Below are 19,408 nucleotides of genomic sequence, written 5' to 3' on the forward strand. Positions count from 1 at the left end.
CGCCGAGGTCAGTCCAATTTGGAGAGTGGACTGGAACCAACCTAAACTCCATTAAACTCGCGTCGGCGGTGCTTTCGCCTGCCTGCCGCGTTTGTGCCTGGGCACCATAGGAACTGAGTTTTGTGTCGACCAGTGTGCGTTTCATAATGCAGCTTAAAGGCTGTAGGTGCATGAACATGTCTATTGTGCAGTATTCCCACAGTCGGCGTCTCACAGCTGGCCGTAGCTTGTTAAGGACGGATCCCGGGAAACACACGACCTTCCCAACGGTATATTGCGGTGGTCGTCGGCTCGGCCTTGACTTGAACTTTGTGCATAATGTTTGTCCCGAGCACGGCGCGTCCTACCATGTGCGAGCAACCCTCGTAGCTACGCCTCCCCCGGCCAGAGGTCGTCGGCGATCTCACGCACTAGGCGAAGCTTGCTCACCATGCCATCCCACGAGATGGCGTTCCCCTCCTCGTTAGAGGCAAACCCACACTGTGGTGAGACGCTGATACGCGTCATGGCCTGATCAATACTGCCTCCACGCGCCATGAACTCAGCGGCCTGGCGCACGCGCGCAGCCATCTCCCACTTGTCTTCCATCTGGTCAAACTTGGACGTGATGACGCCCAGCACGACGCGCTTTTCCGCCGGCAGGTGCGCGAGGCACTCGAAGCCGCCGGCCCGCGCCGTGTCGTACTCGAGGTAGTAGGTGTGTACATCGACCTCGTTGAAGAGCTTGGCAGCGATGCGGTCGTAGCTGCCCTCGGCGAAGTGGCGCGAGTTCTTGAAGTTGCCGCGGCACAGGTGCAGCCCGAAGTGCATCTTATCCTTGTGGTCGCGGAGGCAGGCATTGTATGCCGCGATGTACGTCTCGAAGAGCTCGTCGAGCGTGCACTTGTTCGCGGGGTCGGCTGCCCAGCCGTCGATCATGACCTGTGAGCAGAAGTCTGGTGTCAGTGTTATGCAGGTACGGCGTGCGGCGTGCGGCGTACATGCCAGGTTCGGGTCGTCGATCTGCACGTTGCGCACGCCTGCGTCATAGAGGATGTCGAGTTCGGCGCGGAAGGCTGCGGCGATGTCGGCAAAATACTCTTCATCGCTGTTGTAGACGTCAGAAGGGTACGCCTCGCCCTCATTGTATCGGAGGTGGTACCATACGGGCGAGATCATGGTGAGTTTAGCCTCACGGCCGAGCTTCTGCGCCTTGTCCCGTGTGTACGTCCACTCCTTGAGCAGGCTAGACTTGCCCGTATGCGAAATCCGCCCAGTGCACACGCACGAGCGGCCCCACCCGCCGTTCTCGTGGAATACCATCACGTCTGGGACATAATCACGAAACTTGGACACAGGGATGTTATCGCGTTCCTGAGGTCAAGCTGCCTAACCTGCTCGCCCACCTCCATGCCGTTGAGAGTCTGGAAGAACTCGCCCCAGAACATGCCCCGGCGGTACTCGCCGTCCGTGAGTGCGTGGAAGCCCAGGTCGGCCTGCATCGCAAGGGCCCTATCGATGGCCCGGTTCGTCGCGGCGTCCAACGCCTCGATGGACAGCTTGCCGGCGTCGAAGGCTGCGCGGTCAGCCAGCAGCTCCTTGGGGCGGAGGAGCGGGCCGACGTGCTCGGCACGGAAGGGAGCTTTCGTCTCGGGCATGGTTGATGGTGTGGTAATGATGTACGCTCATGACGGGCGCGAGATTGTTGTGGGCATCGCGGATGGATACAGTGTTCTAGCTCGTGCCTCGGCGTTCCGGCTAGTGCCTCGAAACGCCATGACACTTGCCTCGGTCAGTCGGCCTTCTCGGCGCCGGCCGCTGAAAGTCAAGACAATGCCGTGGCGTGCACCTTGCAAGAGCCGTAGCCGGGCTGGCCAGCGGTTGCCTGGTGCCCACAAGAGATGGGTACCTAGCCGTACAACACGCGTCCTACGCCGAGACGACTTGTTGTCAGGAACATCAATTGCTTGATTGCTCTTGGGAGAGGTGGTTCGTAATCTCTCCACGCTCTCCTTTCTGCCAGAGACTTCCGATGCCGAACAGGCGAGCAAAGCGTCGCCCAGATGCCAAAAGCAATAGATTAGAGACACGCCAGGATCGAACTGGCGACCTAAAGATTTGCAATCTTTCGCAACTACCACTGTGCTAGTGCCTCTGAAGGCATGGTGCTGACCACTGAGTCACGTGATTGACCATGACAAGCACCGTCGTGTGTGTGTTTTGCGACGGTCTACTAACATGTCATTTGGCGTCAGCACTCCAGCGGAGATAGAAGAGAACAGAAAGAAGCACAGCGCCGTCTCGGTCATGAGCGACAAATGTCGGTCCGGGGTCAAGGTTTGGTGTACAATATCTTTGGCGTACCAATATCAGTAATAGGTCGTGTATTGCCACCAGCCAGTCCGATCGGTCACCTCGAGTCCGGCAATCATCCACCTGACAGGGGTCGCCGATCGCCGATCTCGCCACCCATCTCCCTCCTATAATCCACCACCGTTCTCTCCACTTCGCTTCTTATCGCAACTTGGTTCAAACACCCTCTCCATCTTCTGCTACAGCATTACCTTCAACGCCAGGCATGACCATCATCCTCGTCCATGGTCTCTGGAGCGCCCCTGCGCACTGGCGCGGTGTTATTGAGGCGCTCAAGGCTCTTGGCGTGACCGACGTCGTGACAGTCGACCTTCCCCTCGAGAGTCTGAAGGGCGACGTCGACGTTGTGCGCGAAGCCATCCGGAAGGCTGGCGGTGACGTCGTTCTCGCTGGGCAGGGATTTGCCGGGATGGTAATCACCGAGGCGGGGGCTGAGGAGGCCGTGAAGGGTGAGGAGCTCGCGTCACTAAGCGTCGTCAGCGTGCAGTGTTATCAGCCATGCTTATCTGTGGGTCGGCTGCTGACTCCAGGTCTGGTGTATGTGTGCGCTCTGGCCCCCGACGCCGGCGAGTCCGCGCGCACCGTCTTCCCGGATCTTCCCTCCGAGATCGCCTCGGACTTCGAGGTCGTCGACCGCAAATTGCGGATTAAGGAAGACGCGTTCAAGGCCGATTACTGTCACGACCTGTCTGATGAGGCAGTGGCGTGGCTGCGCGAGACGGGCCGCAACCCCTCCGCGAGCATCATGGGCGAGGCAGTAACGCATGCAGCGTGGAAGGACAAGCCAAGCTTTTACATCGTCGCGGGCGGGGATAAGTGCATCGCGAAGGAGAAGCAGGACCGCATGGCAGACCGGATCAAGGCGAGCCGGATAGCGTGTGTCGATGGCGCTAGCCATGCTATGCACGTCGGGCATCCGGGCGAGGTGGGATTGTTTGTCGCTGGCGTGGCGAGGTCGTGCGGAGTGTAGGCGGATATGTGAGGATGTAGCATGTATAAGGGTGTGAGGTGACCTACGCGGGGTAGGTTGCGGAGTTGTCCTCGGAGGATTATCCCATCTTCTGACCGCTCCGCACGTCCCGCGGCCATGCGTCGGGTTGTGCACGTCCACGTCGTTCGTGCTGGTAGCTTCGTCGACCCGCTGTATTACAGCGATGTGAACACGGACCTCGCGGACAAAAAGTTTGAATAAAACGTAAGCTAGGTTCCGAAACTCGAAGGCCACAGCCCGGCATCGAGGGCCAATTCATTGCCTTTCCACCGTCGGAATATGAACGATCGTAGCAAACCTCAAGTTCATCGCCGAGCACCTCCATTCCTCGAGCGCCGGCACACTGCGGTGGCGAGCAAACCGCCACCGGCGACCGGCACGGCTTTGGCAGCTTCAGGACTTTTAAAGGCGAGATACTTGAACCAGAATACCGGGAGTGAGGAATCTCGGGGATGTCTCATATGTGTGTCAGGTGGTGTCGTGTGCCATCCCGTGTGGCATGCGTGTGTCTCACGTGGATTCCAAGTCGGCCATCACGACTTGCAGAAAGTCTTGGACGTAGGGGAACGTGGCGAAGATAGCGAGGCATGTGTCCGTGTGGCTTATTATCCAGGTTGTCTCTGTGGCCCGTGTCAGAAGTGTGAGCCACAATGCCGAGGACGCAGGGCAATCCAGCGAGCAGCGGGATTTCCGCTAGGTATCCGGGAGGCGTTTGGAATTGGACGCAGCTGCACCTCAGGAATAACAGAACAGTAGGTGCTTCGAAAGAGATTTTGGGGAGATTCAGCTCGCGCTCGTGCACGGTGGAGAATGACTGGGATCGGTGGATAGGCCAAAATGATGGAATGGAGTGCCTGCCTCGCGATGTGGGAGTTTGAGCTGGTGAGGTGTACGCCGAGCGCTCATCTGGTGGCGAGCGCCCAGGCATGGAGCGGAGACGTCGGGTTTGGCTTGTTCTAGGACACCGAAATCCGCACCACATCATGGCTCAACCAATGCGCAGTCGACGAGCCAGGGACTCGGGCCAGCGTCGAGTCGAGCAATTACTTTCGGCGAACTCGAGTGGCCACCGACCCGCCAACCTCGCTGCGAGGCGTTGAAGCGAGCGAGCGAGCTAGCGAGATGAATGGTTGCGCACATCTCCGCATCGGCCCACCATCAACCCGCACCGATCGCCTCCACAATCCACAATCCCCACACTTGGCCAGAACGAGCAGGGCATTGGAGATGCTCCAACTCAGGTCAGTTGACTCTCCCATTGGCAGGAAGGCCCTTCAGCCCGGGGAAGCTCCGGGGGCCCAGGTGGGCAGCCAATAGCTTAGTCGCAGGATCCTCGAGACAAGGCGGACGCCGCCGGCTCCGCACGCAGTCTTGCCGCACAAGAGTCACATACCAACCGCGCTGCAGGGTGGACTCCGCGGGGACCCACTTGGCGAATTGTCTTGGCATTGCAAGCAGATCTGGGGAGACGGGGGGCGCCGGGGCCCGGCCCTGGAATACCTCGCCGTTGCCGGCGGTCGATGGGTCTCATTGGGTCTCCTTGATGTGGGCCATGCTCACTGCTATGTCACATACCTGTTTGTGGCTAACAGAGTAGCCTCTTGCCCTGGGCGATCGCAGCTCAGAATTGCAGTCGCGCTTGAGCATATTGCCAGTAAGAAAGTACGGCCTTGCCGCCAGCGCCACACGCAGAGTACGCCCAAGCGAAGCGTTTAGCGGTGGCGCCCATGTTGCAATAGAACCTCGGTTATCAATATCTACAGTGTCCGGCGGCATCAATACTTGGCACGGCGGAGCTGTTCATCTGGGCGAGCTGGGCAGGAAAAGTAAGACGGAGCTGGGGGTTCGGTGTCCCGCGAAGCAAAGTCAGTCACAAACTGCGCTGGTACAATGGAGAAGCTGGTAATCTTCACAGCAATTGCAAGCTTCGAAAAGCAATTGTCTCTGTACTCCGGCCTGAGCGGGTGGTGCCGCCGGTGTTCTAGACAGCTATGTTTGCCGATAAGGTTGTCGTGGGGTAATGACTGGGTGCGGACCGAGAGGAGCAACCCCTGACAATTCTCGTTGTCCAGCCCCAGGCTCCCGGGCGAGCCCCGCGAAAGCCTTGCTGTCTCCCCGAACGCCGCATCTCACGTACACGTACGCAAGCGTTCAGGAAGTAGTTCACGCGCAACAGCCAGGCCATTCTCCATCGGCAAGCACGAGGCTGATATTCGATATCAGGCCCTGCTCTTCGTGGTCGTGCCTGTCTGTGCCGGGCTCCTCTGCAACCGTGCGTGATGCTTCTCCCCGCTCCTCTCACGCCTCTCACGTTGCCCTCATGCCCTATCAGGTGAACATGGGCTGCTCAAGTGGCCGCCACATACAGGGAGGGTGGGCTGATACTGGGATGCCAAGCCGGGTCGACCGCATCGCGAGCCGGAAGGAGGGGTATTGGCAGTGTCGTTAGACCTCGGTGACTTGTATAAAGAGTCGGAGCGATGGCACATGAGGAGGTTTCTCATCCGCGGACCGACACACCTAGCGAGCAATGTCCGGCATTAACGAGGTCAAGTACGACGAGAACGTCTCGCACGTCGAGCGCGCCGAGGGCGCCTCTAGCGACTCTGTCAAGTTCGACGAGCCTCAGCGCAAGCTTGGTGTCGACATCGACGATGGCTTCGACCCCGCCGAGGTCAAGCGCGTCACTCGCAAGGTCGACTGGCGTCTCATTCCCATGCTTATTCTCATGTACGCCATCTCGCTCATTGACCGTACCAATCTGTCGGTGGCGCGTACCGCCAACGACAACAAGTTCGACGAAGAGCTCGGCACCGATGGCGACAACAACCGCTACTCGATCATTACCGTCCTGTTCTTCGTTCCCTACATCATCTTCGAGCTTCCCTCGCAGTTCGGTCTCCGTGCCTTCGGTGCTCGTCTCTGGCTCGGCTCCGCCGTCGTTCTCTGGGGCTTCGTGATGCTAGGTATGGGCTTCGCCCAGAACTGGCAGACCCTGGCCGCGCTTCGTGCGATCCTCGGTCTCTTCGAGTCGGCGCTTTTCCCCGGTGCGGCGTTCCTCATCTCCTGCTGGTACCCCCGCAAGGAGCTCGCCTTCCGCAACGTCGTCTTCTACATCACTTCGGCCCTCGGTTCGTCCTTCGCCAAGCTCATCGGCTTCGGCTTCTCCCACCTCGACGGCCGCGCCGGCCTTTCCGGCTGGCAGTGGATGTTCATCATGTACGGTATCATCACCGTCGCCATTGGTGGCCTCGCCTACGTTTTCCTTGTCGACATTCCTTCCAAGGGCACTTTCCTTACCGAACGCGAGCGTGAGATCGTCATGACTCGCATTGAGCGCGACCGCGCCGACTCGGTCCCCGACCCCCTTACCGGCGCCAAGCTCAAGACCTACTCGCTCGAGCTCAAGTCGTGGTTCTTCGCCGTCGCGTTCATGGGCACCACCATGAGCTCGTACGCCCTCGCCTACTTCATGCCCCGTATCCTCACCATCATGGGTTTCAACAACATCGAGTCGATGCTTCTCGGTACTCCGTGAGTTTCTTGTTTGGTTTCCCTCGGCCTATTGCTGACGACATCAGTACCTACTTCTGGGCCATCATCCCCGCCCTGATCTGTGGCCGTGTCGCTGACCGCATCCCCAACATGCGTGGCCTCATGATCATCTTCAACGCCATCTGCATCATCGTCGGCACCGCCATGTACAGCCAGCTTCCCGCTGCGCAGCGCGCCGCCCGCTTCGCCGGTCTCTTCATCGCCACCGGCGGCGGCAACGCCAACGTCCCCCTCATCCTTGCCTGGCAGGCTGTCTCCATCCGCGCCCAGTCCAAGCGTGCCTTCTGCTCGGCCCTTACCGTCGCCTTCGGCGGTGTCGGCGGCATCCTCGGCTCCACTCTCTTCTTCAACAAGGAGGCTAAGGCCGGATACCCCACAGGTGTCTTCACCATCATGGGCCTCAACTGCCTGACCATCTTCGGCACCCTTGCCATGATGTACTGGATGAGCTCCAAGAACAAGAAGGCCAAGCGCGGCGAGGGCCTCATCGAGGACGCCGAGGGCTTCTTCTACCAGATCTAAGTGGGTGTTAGTATCGGTTAATGGGCGCGGGTGGTTTGGGCAGGACTGGGGCTGTGGGATGTTGTACGCGCTCATGGGTAGTGTAAGGGATATAGTGGGGTTGTCAGAAGGTTAGTTTAGCAGTCGAAGTAGGACACTATGCAGTTAAGCGGATAGCACAACTAGGGAGGGCTGGCGACCTGGCTCGACTGAGTACGTGAATGCCAAGTCCTCACGAACGCCAGGATCGCCACGACCGCCGTGTGGCACTGCTGTCTTCGTTCTTCAGTCGCGATGCTCACTCAACTCCAGTACGTCTCACAAAAGCGGCCTCCGCGTCCGAATGCGGTCATGACCTCGTGCTGCACATACCAGGCGGCCAAAGGCCTTCGTCCCGACGATGATTCTTGTCCTATCGTCCTTCTCTGGTCCATTAAACTATAGTCTTGAACGAACTTTCCTATCCACGGCGAGCTGCAATGTTTTTGAAATGGCGGAATGAGCACTCCACAGAGCGGCTGACCGGCCCGACTCCGCTCCACCACATTCCACTCCCCTAGCGCCATATTCACGGACTGTACATCCCCCTTTCTGCATTACCCACAACATGGCCGCCCCAATAGGTCTGCAGCACGTCAACCTCTCCGTGCCAGCCGGCACGCTTGCACTAGCTCAAGAATTCTACGGAGCAGTCCTCGGCCTTGCCAATGACCCCGTCCCGCACCTCCAGAAAGACGTGCTGCTCTGGTACGTCCCCCTTGTTAACGCTTACCCAGGTTTCGCCTCGGTGGGGGCCCTCAGCAAATCCACGTGTCGATTGAGCGCAACCCCCTGCCCGCGATGCACCTAAGTAGCCGGCACCCGTGCTTTGCGCTGCCGGACGGGGCGGCGCTCGTCGAGCTGCAAGGCCGTATCTACGAGCACCACGTAGCGGGTGGAGCTGCTGCTGCCGTCGAGTGCGATCGGCCTGGTGCGGACAACTCGGGGTCTAAGGTGCGCAGGGCGCGGGCGTGCTGACCCCAGGGCGTAGAGTATCCCGACCGATTCTTCGCGCGGGACTATGCTGGGAATCGGCTCGAGTTTGCTGTACATTCCATGTAACTGGCCAACGGTGAATCCCTTGGGTGAAGCGGGCGGACGTGCATGTCCATATCCCGAGCCAACATTTCGGCGCTCGATGTTAGATGACGTGATAACCTGCGTTGTTAATCTTAGTCGAAGATGCTGCGACATGCGCCTTCGTTTTTTTCCGCGTCACTCTCCTCTCGCACGACGTTATATTGCCAGTCGGCTCGAACAATCCAAGTGTAAGTTTGATTGCGTCGGGGTCGGTGGCTTGGTCGTTCGGTTATTCCGGTGGGCAGTGAGATTGCCCACGTCACGTTTCCCACAAGCAATCATCGATGTGTGAGGCTCTGAGGCAGTTGGTGGCAGCACAGACTTCATTTTGCTCTCGCGACGACGTGCCATCATACGCACGAGAGCGTTGCGCAGAAGTGGGGCGCGTTCTCTGGTCACACAAGTGCCAGGGCCTCTTCCACTCATGGAAGTCGTGGACGAGAGCTATTTTCAGTCGCGCTGCGTTTCTATCCTGTGTGAAAGTTGGAGATGCTGCGACGTCGCGACGGCGTGTGATCAACAACCGCGACACTTTCGGTGAGCAATTGAGCAACGTGATAGAGTGGGAGCTGTGTCATGGGAGTGAAATGGTTGGCCGACGAGGATGAGATAACCGGGCGAGCCGGCTCGGATGAAGCCGACCCTTGTGGACCCCGCGGGGCCGGGCTGTTGCCACAGGCAACGCAACAGTAGGCGAAGCGGCCCAAGGCGGCGAACAGCGCTGTCCAAAGTTTGTGCGTGCCGCACTCTTGCCGTGCCCCATATGCGCAGCGGCATCTTTAATAAACCGGTTCGGTATCGGTGGCCGGTGGGCTTGCGACAACCCACTCAATATAAACTCGCACTTCGACTTCCCACACTCCATCTCACCACCCCACTCTACGGACCACCATGCAGGCACCCCCCGACTTTAAGCAGACCGAGGCAGGCCTCGCCAAGAAGGGCTTCGACCGTGTCTGGCGCGGCAACAAGGCCGGCACCATCCGCGCCACCACGTACCCCGACTTCTACTACAAGACGGACGAGGAGAGCCTGCTCAAGAAGCGCGAGTGGGTCAAGGAGCACCTCGCGCTGTGTTTCCGCCTCTGGGGCCGTGCAGGGTACAACGTTGGTGTGGCCGGGCACATCACTGTCCGGGATCCAATCCTCCGTGATGTGAGTGCTTGGGAACCCTGCTGCAGCAAGCCTCTTAAACTAATGCGTAGCACTATTGGATGAACCCCTTCGGCCTGCACTTCAGCTTGATCACGAAGAGCTCGTGAGTACCACTTCTGGCGGCTGGGAGAGGAGAATACTTAGCCAAATGACCTTCTTGCCACAAGCTTCTCTTTGCCACAACACGAATCCTTCTGCCGCCCGCCACACGCTAATGCCCCAGCCTCTGCCTCGTCACCCCCGAAGGCTACGTGCACCCTGAGATTGGCGCGCAGCTTCCCATCAACATGGCGGGCTTCCACATCCACAGCGCGATCCATCGCGGGCGCCCCGAGGTAGAGGCGGCCGGCCACTGCCACAGCTTCAACGGCAAGGCTTGGTCGGTCTTCGGCCGGGCCATCGACATTACCACGCAGGACAGCTGCCTTTTCTACGACAATCTGAGTGTATACAACTCGTTTGGCGGCATCGTACTCGCAGATGAGGAGGGCAACAATATTGCGCGCGCCCTCGGTCCCAAGAACAAGGCTGTCATCCTCCAGAACCACGGCCTGCTCACGCTCGGCGAGACGGTCGACGAGATGTGCTCGTACTTTATGGCGCTAGACAGCGCTTGCGGCCTCCAGCTGCAGATCGAGGCCGCGTCCGCGTCCGGCATCCAGAAGCAGATCATCGACGATGACAGCGCAAAGTTCACAGCCGCAGCCATCCAGAACGGTGAGGCCATGTACTTCTCCCTCCAGGCCGAGATCGACCTTCTGCGGAAGCTCCACCCCGACGCGCTTGAGTAGGCGCAAGGCGGAGCAGGGCTGGTGCCGTCAAGGATGAAACGCGAGGTGGGATTTGTCTGAAGTCGTTGTTGTCGTAGTCTCATGCATGGAGTGAGTTATGTCTAATAAGCTTTGTTGACGCTTTCTAATTGGCAAGCGAATCACGCTTATCTTAAGGATTGTAGCGCCGATCAGCGACAGCACATTTCGGACTTGCCATCCTCTGCACTCGCACCTCCCCTGCCTCTCACGCCGCACCCTCCGCCGTCCTTTCCCATTACAACAAAAAGAGCGACGCGCGGAGGCCCTCACACAGCCCATCGAAGGATGTGGCTCCGTACTGCCCCGCCGCTCTTGCTGCTCGATGGCGCTTCCGTGTGCTTCCTCTGGCGCTTCCTGCTCTCGCCCCGCCCTCAGTAGCTCGTCATCTGATCTCGTTGTCTTACCCAAATGCAAGGACGGCGGACGAGGAGGGCTCGGCTCTCCTTCCGAGGCACACGTCGCTCGAGCCTCCCTTGCCTCCTCCCGCGTCGTGTTGATGGCGAGAACGACGCTGCGCCCCAAGGCCTCGACCCAGCCCCTCGCTGTTCGCCTGCAGTGATCCCCGGTAACGGCGCCCAGTGACACGACATCCCAGCTTGTCCTCAGCTGACCTCTCACGCTCGCATCCTAATAACACCTACTCCAGTGCAACACTCTACCTCGTCTCTCCTCAACACTTTATCTACTCATACTCCCTGACTCATCAGAAACAATCCCAGCATCAACATCCGGCGCAGCAGTCATCGTGGTACCAATGGCACCGTGCTTCGACTACGCTCGTGGTGCCTGTCGGTGAGTGGCCGATGTACTCTTCGCTCTCGCAGTCGCTGACAACAGCTTCGGCGATAGGTGCCAGTACTCACATGGCAAGGGCCAGCCTGCCAAAGCTGATTCGTACCCATCAAAGCCAGAGCCGTGTCACTCGTACTTTGAGCGCGGTGTCTGCGAGTGAGCGCGTGGGGCAGTTTCTGGTGCTAACATAAACAGTTTGGGCACTCGGTGCACGCTGTCCCATGCCGCTAAGGACTCCCCGAAGGCCAAAACTATGGACACACGGAACATCTTACACCAGCGCGCTCGCAAAGACGTGTCCCAGGTCGATATTGCCAGCCTCATCATCGACGACGATTTTCCCTCCTTGCAGGCGGTGGCCTCCCTCCATTCTGATGCACTCATCTTCCCTCTGGAGGCGCGCGCCTCGCAGAATGCACTGCGGATGATCCGAGGCATGTCGTTCTCCGACAAAGCCGGCGGCAGCGTCAGTGAGGCGGAGGCGCTCATTTACGTGTTGGCACAGAGCAACGCGTTCAACAACGGCTGGGTAGGTAATTCCTATAAGCCTGCTGATCATAGACATTCGAGGATCGCCAGGCCCTGCTCACTGATGTGACCAAGGTGAACTGAATCTCCGCTGACTGCTAAAGCCAGATGCCGGGTAATGTTGCCGTACGCCTTGCCAAGGCGCTGGCCTTTGCCAACGTCGCCAACGACGCTGCGTTGGTCACTCACATGTCCTTTTCTCGCGTGTATATGCCGCTCATCGGGGTGAGTGAAATCAGACGCTGGCCTGACAACAGTATTTCACATCAGAGGCTGTGCTCAAGACTGCTGCCCTCTCTCGCACCAATGCATTGTTCGGCATCCTCGACAACAATCTAGAACAGGTTCTTCTGACTCTCAGGACGAACATCACCTCCTGTATTGCGGGCGGAAATTTCGGCGACAAAGCCCGTCGTATGTATGGCCAGCGTAACCCCAATGGGCTCGTCATGATCGTTTCTGGCATCCAGATCTTCAAGCCCGTGATCGTGATGCTCAACGAGTACGTCATTCGCTTCCGTCATGCGCCTACGCACCATCCCGACCTTGTCACTTTCGCGTCCGACCTCAAGACACTCTTCGAAGAGTGGGCGGACAAGGTTGTGCGGGGAACCTTTGGCGACCACCTGGCCAATCGTCCAGCTGCTTCTCTCAACGCGATCATCGCCTGCGTTCGCAAGGACCTCGATGAGCTCTCGCAGCGTGTCACGAGCACCCTCCCAATTGTACAAGAGCCCCAGTATCTCAAGCGCTCAGGTCTTTCAGTCGGACTGCTTAGCGCCATCGATCGCGAATACGATGGCCCCGGAGAGCTCTCGGAAGACGGCCCACGCCATTCTAACGGTAGTGACTGATCCCAACGATCGCTGACACCAGATTGTGTTGACATCCGTGATATCCGCATTCCCCCCACGGGCGATGAGGTAATGGCAGCGCGCCCCGTTTATATGCCCATCAACTTGCCTGGCGCGAGGCACCACCTCCCGGACGATTCTATGGCCAAGCTGTATGTTGTGATAGCCGGAAGTCCTGCTCATCAATCTCAGTCTGGATATCCAATTCCGGCTCCTTCGCGCCGACTCCCTGAGCGGACTACAGCAAGGTATCCAAGCGGTGTCTGAGGACCTTCAGTCGAAAGACTTCAACGAAACAGAGCGTGAGCCGCCATTCTGCAAACTGACAGCAGTTGCCCGGCGACTCCGCGAGCGCGGGGGATGGTATATCAACCACTCGATCGATAGGGACTCAGTGTAAGAGATTATTGAAACTCCTCGTTTAGCTTACCTGCAGACGCTTACCCATTCTCACCGACTTGAAGATCATGGACATTTCGCTTGACCGTCACCAAGGACTGGTTATTCAAATGACGGCCGACGCCCCTCCGGGGCGTGCGCGAGAGGGAACGGCTAAGTCTCGGGCTGAATTCTGGGGGACGGGCAAGCGAATGCCGCGGGGTGGCCTTGTTGCTGTCCTAACAAAAAATAAGGGCAACGCAGGTACACACGAATTGGAGGTGGCCATTGCCACACTGACGATGAGTGAGTCCCATTCCGAGAATGACAGGGAGGGGGAGGAGTGCCGCATCCGCGCCTCAATTGCACTTTTGCTTGCTCGTTCAGTACGGGATGTGAAGCACATCCTGGTTTCGAAAACATTCACATTTCGCTTGGAGATGGCCATGCTGACTTTAAGACCCTCAAGACTTCCGCACCGTCAAAGATTCTGCGACTAACCGTTTCAGCTTCGGCCTCCATTTCATTGATGACGTGATCGGCATGGAGGCGGTTCGCATCTTCCAGCAAGGAGAGCGCCGTCAATTCGAGACACGCTTCTTGCTGGAAAGTCCTGTTTTGTACGAATCAGTGCGGCCATTCCTCCAAACGCTTCAGCAACTGGACTCCCTCCGCGTCCCGCTCCAGAAGTATCTGGTGTTCGGTCACCCAGATGGCAAGAACATTAGCATGCCACAATACATGCTCGATAACCCTGAACGGGTCTGGGACCTATCGTGTCTTCTCAAGGACGCCAGTGGGGTTGTAACGTGCCAGTTCACCCCGCACAACGAGCTCTCGATCGCCAATGCGCGTGAAACTATGCGTGAGCATGGGAGGCTGGACCCCAGGTACGTTTTGCTGTTATTGTTTGTTTATGAACAGTCAAAGCGATGCTGTCATTGCGTCCCTGTGCCGTGAAATCGCTCTGATCCAAGGCCCACCAGGTACAGGCAAAGTAAGTGTCTTGCCGAGAAGCTATCTTTCTCGCCTCCTTCTCTAATCAGGAAATTCGCTTACCACAGACGTTCACCGGTGTGGAGCTCCTACGTGTGCTCTTCGCCAACAAGGCAGGGCCCGTTCTACTTCTTGCTTTCACGAACCACGCCCTGGACCACATTATTCGCGCGATTCACGACGCAGACGTCACCAAGGATATTGTCCGTCTGGGCTCCCGCAGCAAGGACGAGGTTGTCTCACACAATACAACCTGGATTGCATCAGCCGGGTGAAGGGACACACGAAGCTCAACGGTATCGTCAACCGTTGCTTTGGTGAGACCAAGAATATTGAGACAGTGAGCAAGCTGCTGTGTGCATCGCTAATCAACAGGAACTTGCCGATGCGCTGGAGAACTTGACGGCCACGCATACATCTTCAATCCGGCTGGCACGGTACCTGAGCATCCATTACCCCGCTCTCATGGAGTCGCTTAATCATCCTCCTCCGTGGGTTGACAATTGGCTGGCCTTGGAGACCTCCGGTAATTGGGGGCGTGTCAAGCCCGCCAAAGCCAAGCGCCAGACCATCTCCTCCAACCCGGAGTGGGAGTTCTGGAAAGAAGGCGCCGACATTATAAACCTCAAAGGCCTGCACGGTCAGCCGGCGGTGTGCGAACCTGCGCTAGAGCAAACAGCGGTTGTCAGCCGTGTCCACCTTCTTTCACCCCAGTCGACGGCAGAACTGAAACGTGATGCTGAGGACCGCGAGGCACTCGCCCTCTTGGGGCTCGAATTCCTGATGGATGGCGTCTCCGACAACAGCGAGGACGAACTCCAGGTCGGCCAGAGTGAAGCCTCTGACACCGAGACCGACTCTGAAAGCGAAACCGGCAGCGTCATCAAACGAAGCCGGCCTACGGCCCAGGAGGCTGCAAAGTATCGGCATTTGTTCCTTAAGTATTTCGACCTGAAAGAGCTTCCATCGATTCCCACAACGAAGCGGTCGATCGATGAACTGCTTCTGGCGCTCGACATTGGTGACAGCGCGTGGAACTTTTCACTGTTCGAACGCCGTCAACTCGTCCGTGAGCTTGGAAGTGAGGCAAAGGCGTCGTTGGATGAGAACTCGTGGCTGTCATTTCAGCAGCTCGCGCGCCGCCACAAGGAGGCACGGAACAAGTTGGCCGAGGCATCAGACAATGTTAGTTTTCGGACCTGACTGGCTGACACCAGGTTCGTGTGTCGCTATTAGAGAGGATCGAGCTAGTCGGAGCCACCACCAATGGTAAGCAGGAGGTCGACGTCGCTAACCGCAGGTGCCGCAAAGCTTGGTGCTGTCATGAAAGCAAGTGAATGTGTGACTTGTGCGCTGACGAACAGGGCTTCGCGCCCAAAGTTCTTGTTATCGAAGAGGCCGGGCAAGTTTTGGAAGCCCATGTACTTGCTGCCTTGTTTCCGAGCATTCAACATGTCATCGCGATCGGCGATCCCCTTCAGCTCCGCCCGAGTGTGAATGTCTATGGTGAGCATGATCAACGCACCTCTGAAACCAGGACTATCCATGGACAGCCCGCGCGGCCGGAGCCTGTTCCGCTTCGACATGAGCCTTATGGAGCGCTTGGAGACCGGTGGCCTGCCTATGAGCCAGTTACGTGTGCAGCGTCGCATGAACCCTGCCATCTCCTCGCTCTTGCGGTAAGTGCTGTAGGAGAACTGAGCCCGCTGATGGCAGGAACACTCTATATCCCAATCTGATTGATCACGACCTCGTGCTGAGCTACCCCCACGTGGCTGGCATGGCGAAGAGTTTGTTCTTCATGTGAAGGGATGCACAGAGCACAAGGCTGATGTTCCAGGCACCATACGCACGGAGAGAAGGCCGGCGGGGACAGCGGGAGTTCGAAAAGCAACCCTTTTGAGGTGTTTAACATGCTCAACCTTCAGCTAACACCAGGCGGCCATGGCTTGTGACCTCGCTCTTTACCTGCTCAAGCAGGGTTGCTACTCGCGGGAGGGCGACATTGTCATTCTCGTGAGAAAAGCGTCATGGACGCAGTGCTGACAGCAGTGCGCATATCTGGGTCAAGTGATCGAGGTCCGAGAGCGGCTGAAGGGCAAAGTCACGGTCATTATTGATGAGCGCGACCGGGAGAAACTCGTCAAGACCTTAGGTGACGATGGGGAGGACGGCTCCACTCTGGCACTCCCCACAGGGACGGTGGCCAAGCAAGTTGAGACTACTAAGCAAGTGCGCTCTCTGCACCCTTCACTCGCCTAACTGACAGATCCTCCTTCGCACCGTGGACAACTTCCAAGGCGAAGAGGCCGCTGTTGTTATCTTATCCCTCGTCCGCAATGGCGGCAGCGACGGGAGCACCGGCTCGAGCATGGCCTCGACTATCGGCTTCTTGCGTGTAAGTTCTTCTGTCATCATTTCTCACACGTCAGTCTCGCAATCGCACAAATGTTGCCCTTTCCCGTGCCAAGCACGGCATGTACATTTTCGGCAACGCCGACCAGCTTGCGTGCAGTAACGACATGTGGCGTACAATCATCAACGAGTTAGGAGATAGCGAAGCTATCGGGACTGGAATTCCTATCGCTTGCAAGCGCCACGGGGACGTGAAGTTCATTAATGAGCCCGGCGTGCTTGGTATGATGTCTCCGGATGGTGAGTGCGGCGCGACGCGGGGCGGCTGATTTCAGGCGGTTGCATGCGTCCTTGCGAATCAAAGCTGACAAATTGTGGGCACCGGTGCACTCGTAAGGTGAGAACGATACGGGTGGGGACTCTACTGATCTCAGTGCCACCCTGATGACCTGGAGCACAAGCATGCCCGCTGCGTGGCTCAATGTGCCCGCCTGCACGAAGCCTGCGGTCACCCATGTACTCGCCTCTGTGCTGAAAACTGCGGCAAGTGCCTCGTCTCCATCGAAGGCGTCACTCTGCCGTGTGGTCACAGTGCCAACATCTTCTGGTGAGCAACATTCGCCCGTTCTCTGACACACAGTTGGCAATCGCAGAATCTTCAGGCAATTCGTTGTGTAACTCCCGTGCCTAAACCGCTACCGTTTTGCGAGCACTCCGCGGTAGTCGAGTGCCATCACGATGACCTTTCAGACATCCAGTGCCACGCGCGGTGTGACATGCCCATGGCATGCTGCAGCAAGACGTGTGTCAGCCCCTGTCACTCCTGTCTAGGTCTTACAAAGACTGCCATCAACCAGACGAAGGGAGCCAGGCCGAGGATAGAACCCTTCACGGAAGAGAGCGCTCCTACGAACACAGTGATCGAGCGTACTCACCACGTCAAGCACAATTGCGGTGCACTTGTGCCCGGCTGTGGTCACCCTTGCGGGTACTTCTGTGGCTCAAAGCACACGCACTCCACGGCTACTTGCATCGCCCCATGTCATCGCGCGTGCGAGCACGGCGAATGCCCCTCGCCGTGCCACGAGGCTTGCTCGCCGTGTAGGTTCAACTGACTGTCCCGAAGCTGATGAAACAGGCGCAGAGCGCTGCACGTGGGCGTGCGAGCACAAAAAATGCGCGATGCCTTGTGGGATGGTTAGTTACATGACAGAGCAATGACTAACCTTGAGCCATGCGACCGCCTCCCGTGCGACGAGCCATGCAGAGAGACACTCAGCTGTGGCCACCGATGTTCATCTCGTACGCTCAGCTGCTGCTCTAGCTAACTCCAGTTTGTGGTGAACCCTGCTCCGGGCAAGTATGCACCGTTTGTGCTACCTCGGATCAGTTGGAGCAGGTTGTCGATTTGATTATGCAGGCCACTCTGCGGGACTCCCTCAAGGATGACCCCAATAGGCGTCTCATTACACTCGAGTGCGGCCACATTTTCACGTTGGAAACCCTCGATGGACACATGGACCTTCGTTCGTATTACACCACTGACAACGGAGGAACGTGGAGGGGGCCTTCGACCCCGAGTGGCTACCAGCCACGCAAAGCTTGTCCATCGTGTCGTGCCTCGATCTCCTCTCCCCGCTACCACCGAGTAACGAAGCGTGCCCTTCTTGACCTTCAAGAGCAGGTCGCCGTCGTGCGATTCAACGCTACGCTTCACGACTTGTCGGAAAACCTAGCTGCAATGAATGAGGAGAGCACCGCGGCCGACATTGCCAAGCTTCTCAACGGTGTCGTCAAGCCGTCGGCAGGCAAGTTTGATGCCAAGCGCATGGTGGCCGAGCTTGGCAAATTTACCGACCAGATGATCCACTGCGTGGAAGCAAGGGAATTCCACTGCGAGAAGACGAACATCTTCGGTATTGTGGGTGTGCTGGGCCATACATGGCGCAAAGCCGCTCAGCAGCATCTCTACCTGTATGCCAAGCTCGCAAAACTGGTAAATCAAAGCAACATGCCACACAACGTTGCCTACCAGAGCGCCGTTTCGTCCATCTACTTTCAGGAGCTTGAGTTTGCGCGCCAGTCGATTGTTACGAGGTCGCGGGACCCTCAGAAGACTGCGCTGCTCACGGCCCGCCGTCGAGTGGGGGCACCACCGCCCGGAGGGCAAGCTGTATACAGCGTGGAGGCTCTCGCTTTAACCATCGAGATCCGTCTCCAAATGTTCCGTGTCGCCTTACATTTTGTCGACTTCCTATGGAAAGGGGAGGGAGTTGGCCGCTTCCACGGCAAAAACGCGCATGAACAGGAACGCCAGGCCCTCGCCGCATGCCGTAAAGGCGCAATGTCTTTCCAGCGCCTGGCCACCGGCCTTCTTCTCTCCTGTACGCGGGACGCACAAGTCATGATCGGCCTAGCCACTCGCCGGGACCTTCCGCGTCTGATTCTCCAGGGTCACTTCCTCTGGCTCACCGTGGCCGCCGATCTCACTCAGTACAAGTCACGTTGGTTGCTCCGTGTGAAGTCTGGCGCTGGCGGAGCTGTTGGGCGGACAAACGTCGATGCCAAGGCCAAAATTGTGAACGAGTCGGCCGAAGCGCGCAAGCAGTGTACGAGTCGTTTCTTCAAAGCTCTCGGGGTTCTCTCCATCGAGCAGAAAGGGAACGAGGCCTTCATCTCACAGGCTGACAAGATGCACAAGCTGGCCGAGCAGGTCACGGACGACTGGAAGAAATTCGAAGACGAGATGTTGGAGGGAAGGTGGTACGAAGACGTCACACTTGAGGAGAAGCAGGCCGTTCTGCGCGCGGTTCTCGAACGCGAGTATGGTACGCTGAGCATTGGGGTTGCATGTTGGCTGACATCAGGGTCAGCTGGTCACCTGTATCAGTGCCCACGGGGTCACCCGTACATGATCGGAGATGTAAGCCAAGATATGGCCACAGCTAACATCAGTGTGGTGGAGCGATGGTGGAGGCGCGCTGCAACGAGTGTGGCGCTCTCATTGGCGGGGGGAGCCA

General features: G+C 58.0%; 5 protein-coding genes across 5 annotated transcripts; 4 read left to right on the plus strand and 1 right to left on the minus strand.

The window, feature by feature from the left end:
* Positions 1 to 369: 369 nt before the first annotated feature.
* On the minus strand, positions 370 to 1,637 carry COLE_05692 (uncharacterized protein; the record flags this gene model as incomplete). The annotated part of the gene is made up of 3 exons (XM_018421263.2): positions 370 to 935; positions 981 to 1,353; positions 1,386 to 1,637. 3 exons carry the CDS (start codon positions 1,635 to 1,637, stop codon positions 370 to 372), a joined length of 1,191 nt encoding a protein of 396 aa, XP_018280391.1.
* Positions 1,638 to 2,557: 920 nt separating this feature from the next.
* COLE_05693 (uncharacterized protein) lies at positions 2,558 to 3,322 on the plus strand (the record flags this gene model as incomplete). Its single annotated transcript, XM_018422648.2, has 2 exons — positions 2,558 to 2,801; positions 2,883 to 3,322. The coding sequence occupies 2 exons, from the start codon at positions 2,558 to 2,560 to the stop codon at positions 3,320 to 3,322; spliced, it is 684 nt and encodes a 227-aa protein (XP_018280390.1).
* Positions 3,323 to 5,873: 2,551 nt separating this feature from the next.
* On the plus strand, positions 5,874 to 7,420 carry COLE_05694 (uncharacterized protein; the record flags this gene model as incomplete). The annotated part of the gene is made up of 3 exons (XM_018426151.1): positions 5,874 to 5,909; positions 6,018 to 6,877; positions 6,925 to 7,420. 3 exons carry the CDS (start codon positions 5,874 to 5,876, stop codon positions 7,418 to 7,420), a joined length of 1,392 nt encoding a protein of 463 aa, XP_018280389.1.
* An 819-nt stretch (positions 7,421 to 8,239) lies between these two features.
* Positions 8,240 to 8,500, plus strand: COLE_05695 (uncharacterized protein; the record flags this gene model as incomplete). Its single annotated transcript, XM_018420285.2, has 2 exons — positions 8,240 to 8,392; positions 8,423 to 8,500. The coding sequence occupies 2 exons, from the start codon at positions 8,240 to 8,242 to the stop codon at positions 8,498 to 8,500; spliced, it is 231 nt and encodes a 76-aa protein (XP_018280388.2).
* Positions 8,501 to 9,409: 909 nt separating this feature from the next.
* Positions 9,410 to 10,464, plus strand: COLE_05696 (uncharacterized protein; the record flags this gene model as incomplete). Its single annotated transcript, XM_018420762.2, has 3 exons — positions 9,410 to 9,673; positions 9,724 to 9,776; positions 9,897 to 10,464. The coding sequence occupies 3 exons, from the start codon at positions 9,410 to 9,412 to the stop codon at positions 10,462 to 10,464; spliced, it is 885 nt and encodes a 294-aa protein (XP_018280387.1).
* Positions 10,465 to 19,408: the final 8,944 nt, after the last annotated feature.

Source organism: Cutaneotrichosporon oleaginosum, assembly GCF_008065305.1.
Source record: "Cutaneotrichosporon oleaginosum strain ATCC 20508 chromosome Unknown ATCC20508_contig05, whole genome shotgun sequence".
In the NCBI taxonomy this organism is placed as follows: Eukaryota; Fungi; Basidiomycota; class Tremellomycetes; order Trichosporonales; family Trichosporonaceae; genus Cutaneotrichosporon; species Cutaneotrichosporon oleaginosum.